General features: G+C 32.7%; 1 protein-coding gene across 1 annotated transcript; it reads right to left on the bottom strand.

The window, feature by feature from the left end:
* Positions 1–4,304: 4,304 nt before the first annotated feature.
* On the bottom strand, positions 4,305–17,114 carry LOC127699853 (zinc finger protein 271-like). Its single transcript, XM_052203241.1, has 4 exons — positions 16,901–17,114; positions 8,141–8,377; positions 7,385–7,942; positions 4,305–5,247 (listed from the first exon to the last, which is right to left on the bottom strand). Exons 1-4 carry the CDS (start codon positions 16,950–16,952, stop codon positions 4,988–4,990), a joined length of 1,107 nt encoding a protein of 368 aa, XP_052059201.1. The 5' UTR covers positions 16,953–17,114; the 3' UTR covers positions 4,305–4,987.
* Positions 17,115–17,802: the final 688 nt, after the last annotated feature.

Genomic DNA, 17,802 nt, shown 5'->3' with positions numbered 1-17,802 from the left:
GAAATTTTCGACATACACCGCATAATCTCATTTCAAATAAAGATGTGTGTGATTTGCATTTGTTACACACAAAATTTCTTTACAACTATGGGCATATGTGCTTATTATATATAGCACACAATCTCATTCAAACTATGAGGATGTTTGATTGTCGACCCATATTATCTCAATAAACTTTTGGCGCTCGTTTGTGTGGAAGTCTCAAACAATTTTGACTGCATCTTGATTTTTACCAATCTTAAGTTCAATTCATGAAGGCACTATGGTATTTCCATGTTTTTAGGTATTTACTGTTTATCTTTGCAGGCCAACACACTTTGGTGTGTCGAATGCAACTACACAATAATTATTGTTCATGTGAATTCACATAATTAAAAAAAGCTAAAAGCTGATCAGGGAATCAGAGCTTTTGCATGGGGAGATATATTCCTTTATTTGAAGTTATTTTCAAAATTTTATAAAAGCAAAATTACTTATTTCTGTTGACTTTAAGGAACTACTAGAAACTCTAGAGGATTAGTTGTCTCTGTTGACTTCACGGAACTACTGGAAACTCTAGAGGATTAGTTGTCTCTGTTGACTTCACGAAACTACTGGAAATTTTATAAAAGCAAAATAACTTATTTCTGTTGACTTTAAGGAACTACTAGAAACTCTAGAGGATTAGTTGTCTCTGTTGACTTCACGGAACTACTGGAAACTCTAGAGGATTAGTTGTCTCTGTTGACTTCACGGAACTACTGGAAACTCTAGAGGATTAGTTGTCTCTGTTGACTTCACGGAACTACTGGAAACTCTAGAGGATTAGTTGTCTCTGTTGACTTCACGGAACTACTGGCAACTCTAGAAGATTAGTTGTCTCTGTTGACTTCACGGAACTACTGGAAACTCTAGAGGATTAGTTGTCTCTGTTGACTTCACGGAACTACTGGAAACTCTAGAGGATTAGTTGTCTCTGTTGACTTCACGGAACTACTGGAAACTCTAAAGGATTAGTTGTCTCTGTCGACTTCACGGAACTACTGGAAACTCTAGAGGATTAGTTGTCTCTGTTGACTTCACGGAACTACTGGCAACTTTAGAGGATTAGTTGTCTCTGTTGACTTCACGGAACTACTGGCAACTCTAGAGAATTAGTTGTTTCTGTTGACTTCACGGAACTACTGGAAACTCTAGAGGATTAGATGTCTCTGTTGACTTCACGGAACTACTGGAAACTCTAGAGAATTAGTTGTTTCTGTTGACTTCACGGAACTACTGGAAACTCTAGAGAATTAGTTGTCTCTATTGACTTCACGGAACTACTGGCAACTCTAGAGGATTAGATGTCTCTGTTGAATTCACGGAATTGGAAACTCTAGAGAATTAGTTGTTTCTGTTGACTTCACGGAACTACTGGAAACTCTAGAGGATTAGTTGTCTCTGTTGACTTCACGTAACTACTGGAAACTCTAGAGGATTAGATGTCTCTGTTGACTTCACGGAACTACTGGAAACTCTAGAGAATTAGTTGTTTCTGTTGACTTCACGGAACTACTGGCAACTCTAGATAATTAGTTGTTTCTGTTGACTTCACGGAACTACTGGAAGGTCTAGAGGATTAGATGTCTCTGTTGACTTCACGGAACTACTGGCAACTCTAGAGGATTAGATGTCTCTGTTGACTTCACGGAACTACTGGAAACTCTAGAGGATTAGATGTCTCTGTTGACTTCACGGAACTACTGGAAACTCTAGAGGATTCGTTGTCTCTGTTGACTTCACGTAACTACTGGAAACTCTAGAGGATTAGATGTCTCTGTTGACTTCACGGAACTACCGGAAACTCTAGAGGATTAGATGTCTCTGTTGACTTCACGGATCTACTGGAAACTCTAGAGGATTAGATGTCTCTGTTGGATTTATTCATTATTTCAGACTCGCGGCTTGTTATTTGTTGTATGCGTTTTTCGACCATTGAAGACCATTTGACGACATCCTGATCTTAGGTGTATGATTTTTAACCCCATGTTTTAATTCACCCACATCTTGTTAATTGTTGAAAGCTTCTTAACTGCACAAAATTCCAAGATCACAAGCGATGCCGACGATTTTTTTTCAAATCCAAATGACTATTGTAATTTTAGAAAATTACAAGTTTTTGTTCTTCGTAATCAACACTTTGCAAAAGAAGGAACTAGAGGTCAACTGTCATTTCGTTCTACATGATACTTCTTCAATTACAATCAACAAAAAAGCTGTATAATACTTATATGTCAAAATATGATTGAAACTGGTTTTTTGGGGGTATATGGCTTATGACACAGCTACCCGATGACACAAAATAGAAGACTTGTAATATCGTTACAATCGGTCAGTTATATCGTTACAATCGGTCAGCCAGTGTAATATCGTTACAATCGGTCAGCCAGTGTAATATCGTTACAATCGGTCAGCCAGTGTAATATCGTTACAATCGGTCAGTAAGTGCAGTCTTTAAATCTGCACACCAAAATATATATCAACGAATTTTGAGAAAGATGTACCCTGGAATAATAGATGACAAAGCTTGGGTGAAAAATTGTAGGATCGTTTTATAACATTTGTAACAACATTCTGAAAAGAGGCTTGTGAAAATATCACATGTGATAACCATTTGATACAGAGGCTTGTGATGAGGTGTTAACTTATTTTCTATGTCAGTTCCTATGGTTTCTTATAACATTCGGAACAGAGGCTCGTGACAATGTGTACACTAGTTTTCTGTGTTCATGCCAATGGATTGCCTGTAAACATCGTCTTGTTCTACCTCTGAACATCGTAATTGAATTTCCGATTCATGATTTTTGTTCTTTTTTTAAGACACTGGTGTCTTAACTTTCTGGTTTTTTTTTAACACATTCATATTCGTAACGTAGGTTACTAAGTGTATTTTTTTTCCAAAAAGGATTATCTAACTATTTTAATCACTTTTTGTATAGTGTCTAAATTATTACTTGTAAATACTAATAAAAGATTTAAATATACATTTGTTCTTTCATTACTTTTTTTTGGTATTCAAACAGAACAAGGTGGTGTTCTCTTTGGTTGTACACCAGAAGACAAGTACATTTAGTATGTGAATTTGTTGTAACAAGTTAATATGCGTCTGACATATAAATGTACTTAATATGACCGTGACCTAATTTTCACACTTTATTGGTCAGGTCACATTTTCCGGTGTTACCAGGTTTTCTTTCGCAGTAACTTTAGATGACTGATAAATAATATGTTGTCTATGTTGTACTTTGGTGTTAAGAGTTTTCTAATATATCATTTAAAAGGATGTTCGCTACTCTGTTTTAAAATAACAAGCTTTTTAAAAGACTGTTATACATTTTTAATAGTATATAAATAAAGGAACTAAAAATGCAGAAAAAAGTGAATGGTCCGTGAGCTTGTTTTCTAGATATAAGCCACTGAAAATTTGGCAGGAAATGATTCTTTCTATAGTTTTCATATATTTAACGTTGACACTTTTTTCCTTTCAAAAACTATGAAAAAAAAACAAGGATTTTATAACATTTTCAAATATGGCTTTTTAAAATATATGTATTGAAATTATAAAAAGAAAAGTAGGGGTTAGCGGGCAAATTTGTTTAATGGCACTACATGGATAAAGCCAGAGGATTCCGAATATCTGGCAAAAATTTAAAAATAAGTTGAGCGAACATCCTTAAGAGTCAAATTTACTGATTATTTTCATGTTGTGACGTTTTGACTGAGTTTTGCATGGTGGGTTAATGCATACCCTTTCTCGCTTCTTTTTGAGTTCATACGATTCCCTCAGCTTATTGGTTTTTTCCATTGATTTGCATCTTCTTTGTGGATTTATGAGATTTGAAAATCGCCAACTAATATGTTTCAAATCCACTTATCAATTATAATTTTATCCACTCTCGATAGTAACGTTACAGTTTTAAATTAAAATGCTTGTAATGCCTCGCATTTAAAATTTGTATATCATCTCGAATGGATAAACAGCACACTCTACGGGAATTTGTAGAATCCATGATGTTTTGTTTGTCCGTCTTTGGTCCTTATTTCTATTTTTGGCCATGGTGTTTTCTAAACTGGTCCGCCATTCCATCTAAATTTCCACACCGAAGTGTAGCGATAAGTGAACACAACAGGGGTCCAGTTTAGGTGTTTTCTGTCTTTCAGGTTTTTATTGTCTCCCTTGAACCTTCTTCCTGTTTTCAATTTCTGAGTGGCTACATCACAGATTAACATGATCAAACATCTGTGACCATGACTTTAACATTATCAGGCAATAAATAAATATCTTTAATTACAGTTCTTTATTTCACTGTTACGAAATTGTGCACAATAATCGATAATTTGACTAAATTCTGTTTAAGATTGACTTTGATTTCAATTTCGCTCATATCACACATGCACGAAGACAGACGAATACACAGGCACACACACACATGCACGAAGACAGACGCATACACAGGCACACACACATGCACCAAGACAGACACACGCACAGGCACACACACATATACAAAGACAGACATACGTACATGCACGAAAACCGACACACGCACATGCACATATACACAGGCACAATTGTTCAGTTATTGAAGTTGAGAGACAAGCTCTGTTTTCTTGCCAAATGAGACAAAGTCAACCTGACTTATAGAACACAAGCCACCTTTGAGATTATATAGTTATCCCCTTATCTGAATACTGAATGTAGTATTTATATGTATGAACGGGGATACATACATTCCAAATTTGCAAGCAAGCAGCAAAATAAATTAGTAAACATAATATATAAAAAGTTCAACAATTAATATACAAATAGTACTCTAATTTTGTCGTTTAAGTATAGCACTAGATAAAATGTATTAAGTATACAATTGTGTGTAAAAATATAAACGATGTGTGTGATTTTCATCTACCCAAGCATCCCGTTGACTATTTTTCTATTTCTAATTTACAACTACAATAGAATATTTGTCTATACAATGTTGATTGCGGGTGGAGTTTTTGGAACTAAACAGTCTGAACTCGAATTCATGCAAGCATCCGCCGATGATGTCACTTCCTCTGCGTGCTGGGTTTCCTGGTGGCGGCGGAGGTCGACTTTCCTTTGAAATGACCGACCACATTTCTGACAACAGAATGGTTTGAAACCTGTGTGTTTACGGCAGTGAGTGATGAGATTTGATGACTGACTGAATGCCTTCCCACAGTGGGTACACTTGTATGGCTTCTCACCTGAAAAATGCAATATATGAGAGTTATCAAAATCATGAGCAAAGTAATGAATTAAAATGTTTGCGAACCTCAACTCCATACTATAGTGTTACTAAGATATTTTTAATTGTTTCTGTAAACGACTACCATTCTTTATGATAATTTAGCGGTCTGCGGTTAATTGAAATCACATAAAATGTCAAATCGAACACGCCCATGCGACAACCGAAGTTATAACAGAAGATAAACTGAGATCAGATATAATTCTGTTAGCGTTATCCACATTGGACTGTTAATTACAAGTCCTCGAGACTCTCCCATTAAATTAATGCTTCCTGATCAGATATGGGGTTCAATAAGGTATTACAACAAATAGAGATAAATTGTACATTCATGTCAGCCTGTTTAAGTCGTATTAGATATAAGACTTCAAATCTAATATACCAACACCAAACAGGTCTTGATTGCATAAAATTCTTACTTATTCTGACGATTCGAAATTGATCTAAATTGTTTATTAAGAATTGTGAAATAGCACCAATATTAATATGGTTTAAAACTTTAAAATGTTGTCAGTTGTAGTGGCAGAAGAACGTCAGATTGTGATTGATGGAAGAAAGTCAAGTTACTTATAAAAGAAACAATAATCTTACAGAATTATCATTTTGTACTTGTATTTAAAAGTTCCATTTTTGATGGGTTTTTTTGTTATTGCTACAATAGTAAAATGAATCTGAGCTAAGCTCGTACCTATCACCCCAAACCGATACCTCTGTCAGATTAAATTAAAGACTCTAGAGTCATATATGGAAACTATATGCAGATTACAAAAATTAGTATTCCGAATGGAAGCAAATAAACTTCGGGCAAATCTCGCAAATCAAACTCAATCTAAAGAAGTTTCTATTACACTGATCAAATCAAAACATCGACGATCTTCCATGATTTACAAAGACTTCTGGGAAAATCAAATATCAACTGATGTTGACGTTGTCCTTTTGACGTGTCGATTTCAATTTTATTGACAAGTGCAGCAGAATGTTTGACGCTGATCTGATTTACCAACGAGTAAGATATAATAAAAGAAATGACAATTACGAAATGCAAACTTTCCATACCCCCTTATATTTAATTTGAGAAAATTCTCTGTCGAAATGCCTTTTTATTTACAGATTAGAAAAGATCTTTCCACAGGGAGAAAAAAAGTCATTCACCCTCACAAATATTTTGAAGTCTGTTATTGTTTTTTTCCAGCTATGATAAGCTATGCAGTTGCAACCTTTTTACTAAACCTGTCTGCTAACGGTGCAGTAAAATTTTGTAAAATGCATTGATTGAGTACAAAATTATATTGAATTGCATAAATTAATAAAATACACAATAATCAATAAATGCTTGAAAGATTGGAACAACAATAATGATACAGATCACTGAAAGATCGTTTTGTGTGCGAGTGTCTCTGCATTTGGATGTGTGGGTTGGTGTTGTGTTGCAACACTTCATATATCCTTTTATGCTTAACGAAATATACCCCCGCTCTACATACATTAAAGTCTGTCACCTTAAAATACAAGACTAATTTATGCACTTTTATTTTGATTACCAAGACTTAACATACTTCTAATTCATGTAAACACAAGTGGCTTGAATTTCAGTTTTCTTTCGAATGCCGTCTGTTGTTAACCACTTTCATCATGTTCATGTAATTAGAAAAATGACACCACTAAATTAAGGTGAAGTGACGGTTAATGGGTCATATCATAGATTTGTGTCAAATATTGCGTATAGCTGCGGTATGTTGAAATGGAACTGAAAATCGAAAAAATAATGCATTTTCTCTTTTTTTTTCTGAAATATAACTGCATGAATTCTTTCAAAATATGTAAACTTAATTCGGTTATATTTCAGAAAAAAAAATAATATATTATTTTTTTCGATTTTTAGTTGTAGTTCAACGAGCCAAAGTTGTACGCCAAATTTTACCAAAATCTGTGACATAACACAGATTTTGGTAACCTTGACCTTAAGGAGATTAAAAAATCCGAAAGTATTGAAATTATTTCGTAACAATGGTATGTCATGACATGCAGATACTAGCGAATATTTATAAAAACAGCAAACAGCACGGACAATGTGAAAATTAAGTACAAATATTTACCTGTATGTATGTAGGTGTGTTTTTTCATGTCCGATTTCTGGTGGAATCGTTTTCCGCAATATGGACACGGATAAGGTCTTGTGTCGCTATGAATGAGAAGATGGGTAGAAAGGGTTGAAGACCGCTTGAATGATTTTCCGCACTGCTGGCACTGAAAAGATTTTTCTTGAGTATGAACGGCTCTGTGTTGAGACAAACTCACAGAATGACCAAAAGTTTTGTTGCAAATGTCACAAGCATAAGGTCGTCTACCGCTATGCGAACGTCGAACGTGGACTTCCAAACCATGTGGTGTGCTGAACTGTTTCAGACATTTTAAACATTCGTATAAACCTTTTCCAATAACTTCTCCCTCTTCTGTGTATTTATGTGGAAACATTCCATGTGACAAATCTTTTCTTTGACCAAAAAAGTGAAAAAATCTTGGATCTGTCCAAAGAGCTTGTTGCCCGTATGTTAGAAAATTAAATGGAGAACGATATAAATGTTGTGCCCATTGGTAACGATATAAATCACTAAGTGATGGTTTAAAAATATTTCTGGATACTATCGTCTGATCTGTAATAAATGGAACAAATTATCTTTTATAAACAGTTTATATGGTTATATAGAAAATAGTGCGTTTTTTTTATTTTACAGACTAAATTTTGAGAGGAAATTTGAAAAAAAATGATGTAAATAATTCTTCAGTTAAACGTATAAATATTTATTCCAGACATTTGAAATAAAATCCCGCATAAAACAAATGACTAGTACCTGAATTAGTTTCCGAACATTCTGTTTCCGGATTTGTACTCTCTGTTTTTGTCGTCGTTTTACTCTCGCATAACCAGGGACGAAATGGGTTTGTCGTAGAATTGTCTGGATTTAATGTTGATTTATTTACACCGTTCTCTGGATCCCTGGAACAAGAGGCACCCTCTGTTAAAACATTAGCAGTCGGAAACTGGTGGAATCGTCGAAGCAAATTGTGATGTGCGATTGAAATTTCGTCTGAAAAGAAAATAATTGATTGTAAAATTTGTTGTACAATTGCCTGATTTAAGTTGTTGAACTATTGCCTGATCTGATTTGTTGCACTATTGCCTGATGAGAGTTGTTGTACTATTGCCTGATTTAAGTTGTTGAACTATTGCCTGATCTGATTTGTTGCACTATTGCCTGATGAGAGTTGTTGTACTATTGCCTGATGAGAGTTGTTGTACTATTGCCTGATGAGAGTTGTTGTACTATTGCCTGATTTGATTTGTTGCACTATTGCCTGATCTGATTTGTTGTACTATTGCCTGATCTGATTTGTTGTACTATTGCCTGATGAGAGTTGTTGTATTATTATACCTCACTATGTTTTTTCTATATAAAAAATAATGAAATAATTGTGCTATTTCATTCCACAGACTATTTGCCAGTCAATAGTTTCAAAGACTATTACCCCGGTTAATAGTTTTATAATCATATTTCCCGTACTTTTTCATGCTTATTTTTCATTGGACAATAATGACGTCATTAACCATTCTGCTTGGATTTTGTGTGCTTGGTAACGTCAAACTCTAATATCGTAAACAGTATAATACATGTGTCGATCGTAATTTCACTTACAAGACGCAATTATAAAAGAGAAAGAAAATCTTTGCGACACATTTTTTAAAGATCTAAAATATAGTACTTAATTTATAAGATGGGTTTGTCGTCGTCTTCTTGACCTGTATTTGCGTTTGGTGTACTTTAGCTAGAATTTATTATATGCACGGAAAGTTTAACACAAGTATTTCTAGTCTTGATTGCAATTAATGAAATATTTACAAATACAACATAGACTATAAAAAACAAACGTATCGTTCATCTTATGCATGTCAAGTTATGTGACATTTTTCTTTTCTTTCAGATGATATATGTACACTTTTAGAAAGTAAGTTAGATTGGTATAATAAACACTTAATGATTGTGTTGTTCAGTATAATAAAACACCTAATGACTGGTTGCCTATTGTACTATTGCCTGATCTGATTTGTTGTACTATTGCCTGATTTGATTTGTTGTACTATTGCCTGATTTGATTTGTTGTACTATTGCCTGATTTGATTTGTTGTACTATTGCCTGATCTGACTTGTTATACTATTGCCTGATCTGATTTGTTTTGTTGTATTATTGCCTGATTTGACTTGTTGTACTATTGGCTGATTTGATTTGTTGTACTTTTGCCTGATTTGATTTGTTGCACTATTGCCTGATCTGATTTGTTGTACTATTGCCTGATCTGATTTGTTGCACTATTGGCTGATTTGATTTGTTGTACTTTTGCCTGATTTGATTTGTTGTACTATTGCCTGATCTGATTTGTTGTACTATTGCCTGATCTGATTTGTTGCACTATTGCTTGATCTGATTTGTTGTATTATTGCCTGATTTGACTTGTTGTACTATTGCCTGATGAGAGTTGTTGTACTATTGCCTGATGAGAGTTGTTGTACTATTGCCTGATGAGAGTTGTTGTACTATTGCCTGATTTGATTTGTTGAACTATTGCCTGATTTGATTTGTTGTACTATTGCCTGATGAGAGTTGTTGTACTATTGCCTGATGAGAGTTGTTGTACTATTGCCTGATGAGAGTTGTTGTACTATTGGCTGATTTGATTTGTTGTACTTTTGCCTGATTTGATTTGTTGCACTATTGCCTGATCTGATTTGTTGTACTATTGCCTGATTTGATTTGTTGTACTTTTGCCTGATTTGACTTGTTGTAATATTGCCTGATTTGATTTGTTGTACTATTGCCTGATTTGATTTGTTGTACTTTTGCCTGATTTGACTTGTTGTAATATTGCCTGATTTGATTTGTTGTACTATTGCCTGATTTGATTTGTTGTACTATTGCCTGATTTGATTTGTTGTACTTTTGCCTGATTTGACTTGTTGTAATATTGCATGATTTGATTTGTTGTACTATTGCCTGATGAGAGTTGTTGTACTATTGCCTGATTTGATTTGTTGTACTATTGCCTGATTTGATTTGTTGTACTTTTGCCTGATTTGACTTGTTGTACTTTTGCCTGATTTGACTTGTTGTACTTTTGCCTGATGAGAGTTGTTGTACTATTGCCTGATTTGACTTGTTGTACTATTGCCTGATGAGAGTTGTTGTACTATTGCCTGATGAGAGTTGTTGTACTATTGCCTGATTTGACTTGTTGTACTTTTGCCTGATTTGACTTGTTGTACTTTTGCCTGATCTGACTTGTTGTACTTTTGCCTGATTTGACTTGTTGTAATATTGCCTGAATAAAGACTAAAATTATATCAAAGCACCGTTTTAGGACAAGAAAAAAGGGCCGTGTTAATGTGATGACAAAATAACTTTTAATTTTAAAACAAATTAAGTATAGATGTTAAGCGTCTTTGAACTATGACCTATTTAGGACTGATGTTAAGGATAAACGTCATTGCTTTTTTTACAGTCGCTTCAATTTAATGAAACGGCTACCATGTTTGATAATATCATTGAACTGGATTCCATGAAGGTTGCAGTTTAGATATAGAACTCTTTATTTGCAGAAATGCTACTCTTTCCTATGGCCAAAACGTTCAATTTATCAAACAAGTTCTAGAATTTATAAAAAGAATACAAAAATTCATCGTGATATAATTTCAACATACAAGGTGAAACACACATCGTTATCATCTTTGTCGTTCTTTAATGGTCACCTTTCCTATTTTCAATTCAGTTTTTATACTAATATTATATTTATATTTATAAATAAGTCTAAATTGAAAACAACGTTCAAACCTATGATTGCGTTGGATAAAAACCGCAATTTTTAAACGTGTGCATGCAAAACAAATTTCTTGGTAGAGTGGTCTAAATACAGCACAAACAACATTTTCCAAAAGACCAAATAAGTGAAAAAGTATATTTAAACAAAACGCATTTGACTAACAGGTCCGTCTGAACCAGTGACAACTCTACGTAACACCCGGCCACCGAAAGCTTGATTTTAGTCGAGCCTAGGTGGTCGAGTGGTCCAGCTCGTCGGGCATAGTGCAAGGCGATTTGGTGCCACGATATGTCAGAAGCATGAATTCGAATCCCGGCCAGGGAAGAACAAATATTTGCTTCCGCAAATTTACAGATCTAACATTGTTGGGCTGTTATTTAGACGAATTATATATATATATATATAATCTATAATTATATATATATCTATATATTATCTAAAGCATGCTCATTTTAATGTTTAATTGTTATATATTGTACAGCAAAGAAGACTCAGTCTACATAACTATGTTTTACTTGAGTATTATTGTTTAAACTAAAACTAATTGCTAGTCCCCCGGGAAGAGTCTTATGTTTTCATTCTCGTATAGCCCATCTATATAAAAAATATTCATGTTTTTGTTTAAGTGTTGGAAATTGCTAGGGAAGGTAATTCCGGAAAAGCGCATCGAGCTCATCAAAAGGGTTACAAGACTTAACTCGAATAATTCTACGCTCTCTAGCGGCATATAGCATAATGGAGCAATCGGAGATTAGTCGGAGTTCGGCGGAATATAACGACTGACATTATTCGGGTTACACGCTTCTGTGTTTTTTAGCATATCGTCTAAAAATATATCATGAGTTGAATGATTACAAACAGTTAGCGTAAAATGGTCCCAAACATATATGCTTTTAATTCTTAAGATTTCGGAATTTGTAAATTCATTAAATTGTTAAATTCAAATAATACACTCAAATTGCTAATATTCTAAACGATTATAAGTTTATATAACAAAGAAATTATAGAGAACAAACTCACTCACGCTTGAAGTGTTCCGCTATGTTAGAAGGTCTGAAAGGGGTTTACGGAAGAGAGAATAATGGGCTAAAAGTGGCAGAATAGATGGCCAAAAATAAAGAATTGAGAAAAATAGGCATAAAAATGAGTAGCGAATCATGTGGTGCTGTAATATAAAGATTAATGAATAAAGGACAAAATAAATAAAGAATAGAGAAAATGGTGTACATAATTAAGAAATGAAGGACCCCATCCACACCCTCGGGTTGCTACCAGTCTACATTGGACACGAAAATGAAATGTTGCGAAGTAACATTATCTGAGTTTATTAAATGTTCGATTTATTTATTTATTTATTTATTTATTTATTTATTTATTTATTTATTCATTTATTCATTTATTCATTTATTTATTTATTTATTCATTTATTTATTCATTTTTCTTTTTATTTTTGGTTATGTCTATGTCCATGTAATTGTCTATTATATGTTGGTCCTCGGTCATATCTTATTACATTCGGTAATGTTTAAATACGGGACAGTTCTTATTGTTCCCTTTTCAGTTAATCATGTGATTGGGTTCAGATCGTTCTATTCATTTGTATCTTGGTAATCCATGTGTCCTCTCATTACTTAGCCTTGATATTGACACTTATAATTTGAAAATTTATCTAAATTTCTTTAATAGAGTTTTTAAAATATTAATATGTTTGTGCGGCTAAGATTTTCAAACAGATAAAATAGACACATTCAGTATGTAATTACAGCTTCTTCGTAGACAAATGAATAACAGCTGTGATGCTTATTTCAAATTTTAATTTATATGAATATGTTTTTTTTTCTGTTAATTTGTTAAACCATCGTTATATCATATAAGTCGTAAATTAAAACCAGTTCATGCCTTTGAAATGCTTGCAACATGTGTCGGATTGGAGATACTAGCCATTTTTTATACAAGTATTAACTATAAAAGCGGAAACCCAATGTATTAAACATTGATTGGTTAATTGTTGGTTGAATATCGCCCAATGACAAAGTACGTTAATCAACTCACATTCAATCGTCATAATATTTTTTTCAGCGTTATGTTGGCTAAGTTAATTCCTCAATACACACCTGTCGCAATACTTTAAAAATAGTTAAATAAAAGAAGGTAAATAATAGACTATGCATTGAAACCAAACACCATCGAAAAAAACACCAAGAGGTACGTCAACTTCATATAATCAAAATCAATCGATTAAATGTGTTTGTATTCTAGCACGTTATCTTACAATCATAACGTAAATTTATCATACATATTAACTGTTACATAATGTGAATAAAAGATGATGTGACTTAAACGTCAATGAGACAACAGCCAATAGTACGTAAAATTAAATTTTGTTATCATTTAACAATTGTTTGCTTTAATTTAAACGCTTGCGTGTGCTCTCTTTTTATAGTATTGATGTTCGCCGCTTTTAACTGAATGAAAAATTTAATATAAAAGCATTGCGGAAATTTATACGTCTCAGTTATATTGATTGCGTTTACAATTCTGTATTACCCCCAAGGGTGACTGGGGAATAGAAGTATGGTCACCATTGGTCTTCCTCCGACCGGCAGTAAAACCCGTGCTAAAGTGGGGCGTCCGTTTGGCTGTGCGGGATGTACAAATTTGCAGCCACGTCCGGTCAGAATGGGGACGTTAAATCCGATGCCTCGTGTAAAGAGAGTGCCACGCTCTTTGCACGTTAAGAACCCTTGCAACATCTCTTTGAGGGGTCCGTAGGTGACCTGTTGCAAGGCTAAATTTCTGTCCCTATCCAATATACCCTCATTTCCCGTGGCAGTCTAAATTTCTCCGACCTTAATCCCTTAATCTATTACAGAACCTACCTGTTGTATTTATTGTGAACTTGTTCTCGTCCTGAATATGCATGAAATATTTGCCACTGGACGTTAAGCAACCAACAATCAATCAATCAATCAATTCTGTATTTATACAAAATGATTTACAATTAAGCTTAGATAAAAAAAATGTGATAACAAACAGATCCCCCCTCCCACAAAAAAGGGAAAAAGATAACTAACAGACCCCCCCCAAAAAAAGGGAAAACAATTAATTAAACATACAACTAGCACAATTGAGACGTTTGTACTAAGGAAAAATTATGGCACACGAAAATTCGAACTATGGTAAAATTTGCCATAGGAAAATTAAACTTACTATTTATATCATAGATTATTACCTACAAGGAGATCGACATAATGATTATTTATTCGATATACTCTTTAGCCACCGATTATAAAATGAAGTATTAAAAGAGGGTGTGGATGGGGCCATTCTTTTCTGTATTCCTTTATTTTTTTAGCTATTTTTCACATTTATGGACCTTTATTATCAGTTTTTTATATTTTAGCACCCCATTATTCTCTATTCTTTATTTTATTTGGTCCATTTTTCTATATTTTCTTTTTTTTTTGCCCTTTATTCATCACTTATTGTTCATCATTGTCTATTCTTTAAACCCCATTCAGATTCACTTAAAAGAAATAATGACAAGTGTGGTTGATTTTTTTTTGTAATTTTGTGTTATAAACTTTATTTCAATTTTATCAAAACTACGGATCAGTTATTTATAAATTGGCTATTTGGCAACGAAAAAAATTAAGCAACGATGATATGTGTAGTAAATATGTTTAAAAAGAAAATAAAAGAAAACATGTACATTTTACAACAATACGATTATAAAACTAAAAATTATATATATATTCAAAATAAAATACCACAACAATTGGGAAAGAGAACGATTTTAAACAGAACATTTGATCAATATTCAGAAATAAATAATCGCGATCGTTGTAAAATTGTTAAACAAAATCATATTTAGGAGAGAGAGAAATATAACATTTTTCATTGTTTCTCATGGTTAATTGTATTTATAAGCAAGAATGCACTTTAATAATTCAGACACTTAGATCGTTTTGATTTGATTGATTGTAAATATAAGGTAAGCTACTTACTAAGAAGCAGTAATATTAGCCGTAATTCATTTGTGCCTATTGCCTTGTTAAAAGTGTACCAATTTCGCCACTGTCTATTTACTTTAAGGCATTGTGCCGAAAAACTGCCACTGAACTATGAGTGATCAAAATTATGAATACACACAAAAAATAAAAAATAAACCGTTCAGTTATAGAATTGTTTGCACTTGTAAGGAAGTCTTGGCATTTCTTTAAAGATCATTTTACATCCAAAATTGAAAAGGCATGAACTGGTGAATTAGACTTTATACAAAAAACTAGAAAGTCAGAGTTTGATAAAAGTATGCAAAAGAAAACAATCTGAGAGATATTCTAAGATAATCAATTCTTTGAAATTGGTGAAAATAATTGAGAAAAGGAACTGATATATATTCGCCGTCAATTCAATGGCAATAAGGAACCTGCTCCAAGTTCGACCAAAAAAGAAATCTTGTATTATGCTACAGAATTCAATATTTTTCTTGATTACATTGGTGTTGTAACGAACAAAGACGTTGTGCAATGAATCCGAATGCGTGTTAGTTTTATTTTGATGTGAAACTTATTTGAACAATGATTTTTATTTTCAGAGGACGTTTTTTTCGCTGACAAAGGGGTTAATTTATAGTACATATCTTGATATCCCTCAAGCATAGCTATCATTTCTTGTCCAGGTTTGGTTTTGATTTTGGTCGTTTTCGGTTTTATTAGCTCTTCGATGTTTGAATCAATTTTTGGATTATCAAATATTCAGTTTGAAGAGTTATGTACTGTTGAAATGCGCATCTTGTGCAGTTAAACTGTTTTCGTTATTTTTACTATTAAAGTAAAAATCAAATACATTTTTTTTTAAAACGCGCAGCTGTGTGTCGGCTTAATATGCGCAAATAAAACCTATTTTTTAAAAACGAATTGGCGCAAAAGTAAAATTGGCACACATAGATTATGGCGCTTTTTAATGCATTGTTGACGCAAACAGATATCGGCCCTAACATTCAAGGATATTTTAAAGATATTTTTGCAGGACTAAAAGCACATTTATTTATATGTCGAATAGTTCGCAGTGTTATCAACATTACACTCTTATATCTTACATACCTATCAATCCCTTAAAATCTTAAATATTGTATATAAAAAACAAGAACAAAACAATTCAAACTCGAGAAATTTGTCAGTCCGAAGGTTCCGTTATATCTGTACGGAATGAAAAATAATTAAGAAAAAAGTAAATAATAAGTAAAAAGACGAGAAAAGTTTATTTTTATTAATTTTGTTAAGTTATAAAACTCTATCGTGAGTGCTCCAAAGGCATCATGTTGATTTAGATTTTTATTTTTTCAACACTTTTTATAAATGTCACAGTTAAATATAGTAAAAAAAAAATGTTAGTTCGACTCTTACGGTATTTAATATGCACATTGTTTTTTCTAACAAATATCTAAAATATCCTAAGATGACATTTGGTTATTTAGTCATTTTGGTTGCTGTCTCAATGACGTATACCTTACATCTTCTTTCATTTTGATAAAACATTTTCGTTCATTTAGATTTTAAAATAAAAAAAAAAACTACACACACACAAAAAACAACAGACGACATGTTTATTGGGTACTCAATTATTCTTTACACAAATGATTTGAAATTTTAATATACTTTAAGATACAAAATAAAAATTGTATCTTTTCTGAATCACATATATTTCTTATTTACACTTAAATCATAAATACACTTACCCATTGGCTTTCCTGTTACTGATTTAAATGCACTTCTGTGAAAGTCCGTCATTAGAACAAAATGTGAAACAGTTAATAAAAATACTTATATTTGTAATAAGTTATTTTTTTCAATAATGAGAAGAACTGTACTTTTATATTACACTTAGATAAAACAAATTGAAGAGTTGTCATTTAAAGTGTATTGTCCATTTGAGAAACCACAATTGGTATAAGATTTGGTCAAATATTATTATTATATTAAGTTTAGATAATTCTATTTTCTGATTATATGCGAAGCATGCGCAATGGAAAGCATGGCACAGGTGCTGGAAGTCTCACAGAAAAATACAGCTTTGTGATTGGGTTGATTAAATCAATATCTTCTTAAGTACCAACCTTTTATGGCAAAATATCTTTCTGATTTGATAATTTATTTCGACGTGGTCTTTAACGATTTAATTCAGTTTACTAATAATTTACAAAAGCAGACCAATAAAATTATAATACGCCAGTGAGTTCTCTTCATAAACCTAACAGTTGAAAAAACAACTATATTAATTTCCTTGTATATTTCTATTATCTAAACTGACTAAGAACGTAAGAAAAATCTGTTAAATAAACAAAAGTAGTGACAGCTTTTATTGGCTCACAAAATTCTCGAATTTTGGTCTATAACTTTTTCGTTCCTAAACTGATTGTTTGTTTTGCAAATTATAATTCTATAGAAAAGTGAAATGTTTTAAACATGACCACATAATAACAACAATATTAATTATTGTTTTATGTTATTTTACAAGTTGGTTCAAATGAATAAACTGATGTAATCATAAATCTTATGACAACTATTTGAATTCCGTGTGAAGCTTTTCGTATACGGAATTTTCATAAGTTAATGTTTTCATTACAGATTCAATGACTAA

Source organism: Mytilus californianus, unplaced genomic scaffold (genome assembly GCF_021869535.1).
Source record: "Mytilus californianus isolate M0D057914Y unplaced genomic scaffold, xbMytCali1.0.p SCAF_42, whole genome shotgun sequence".
In the NCBI taxonomy this organism is placed as follows: domain Eukaryota; kingdom Metazoa; phylum Mollusca; class Bivalvia; order Mytilida; family Mytilidae; genus Mytilus; species Mytilus californianus.
Note: the sequence above shows the minus strand (reverse complement) of the source record. Positions and strands in the feature narration are given on the sequence as shown.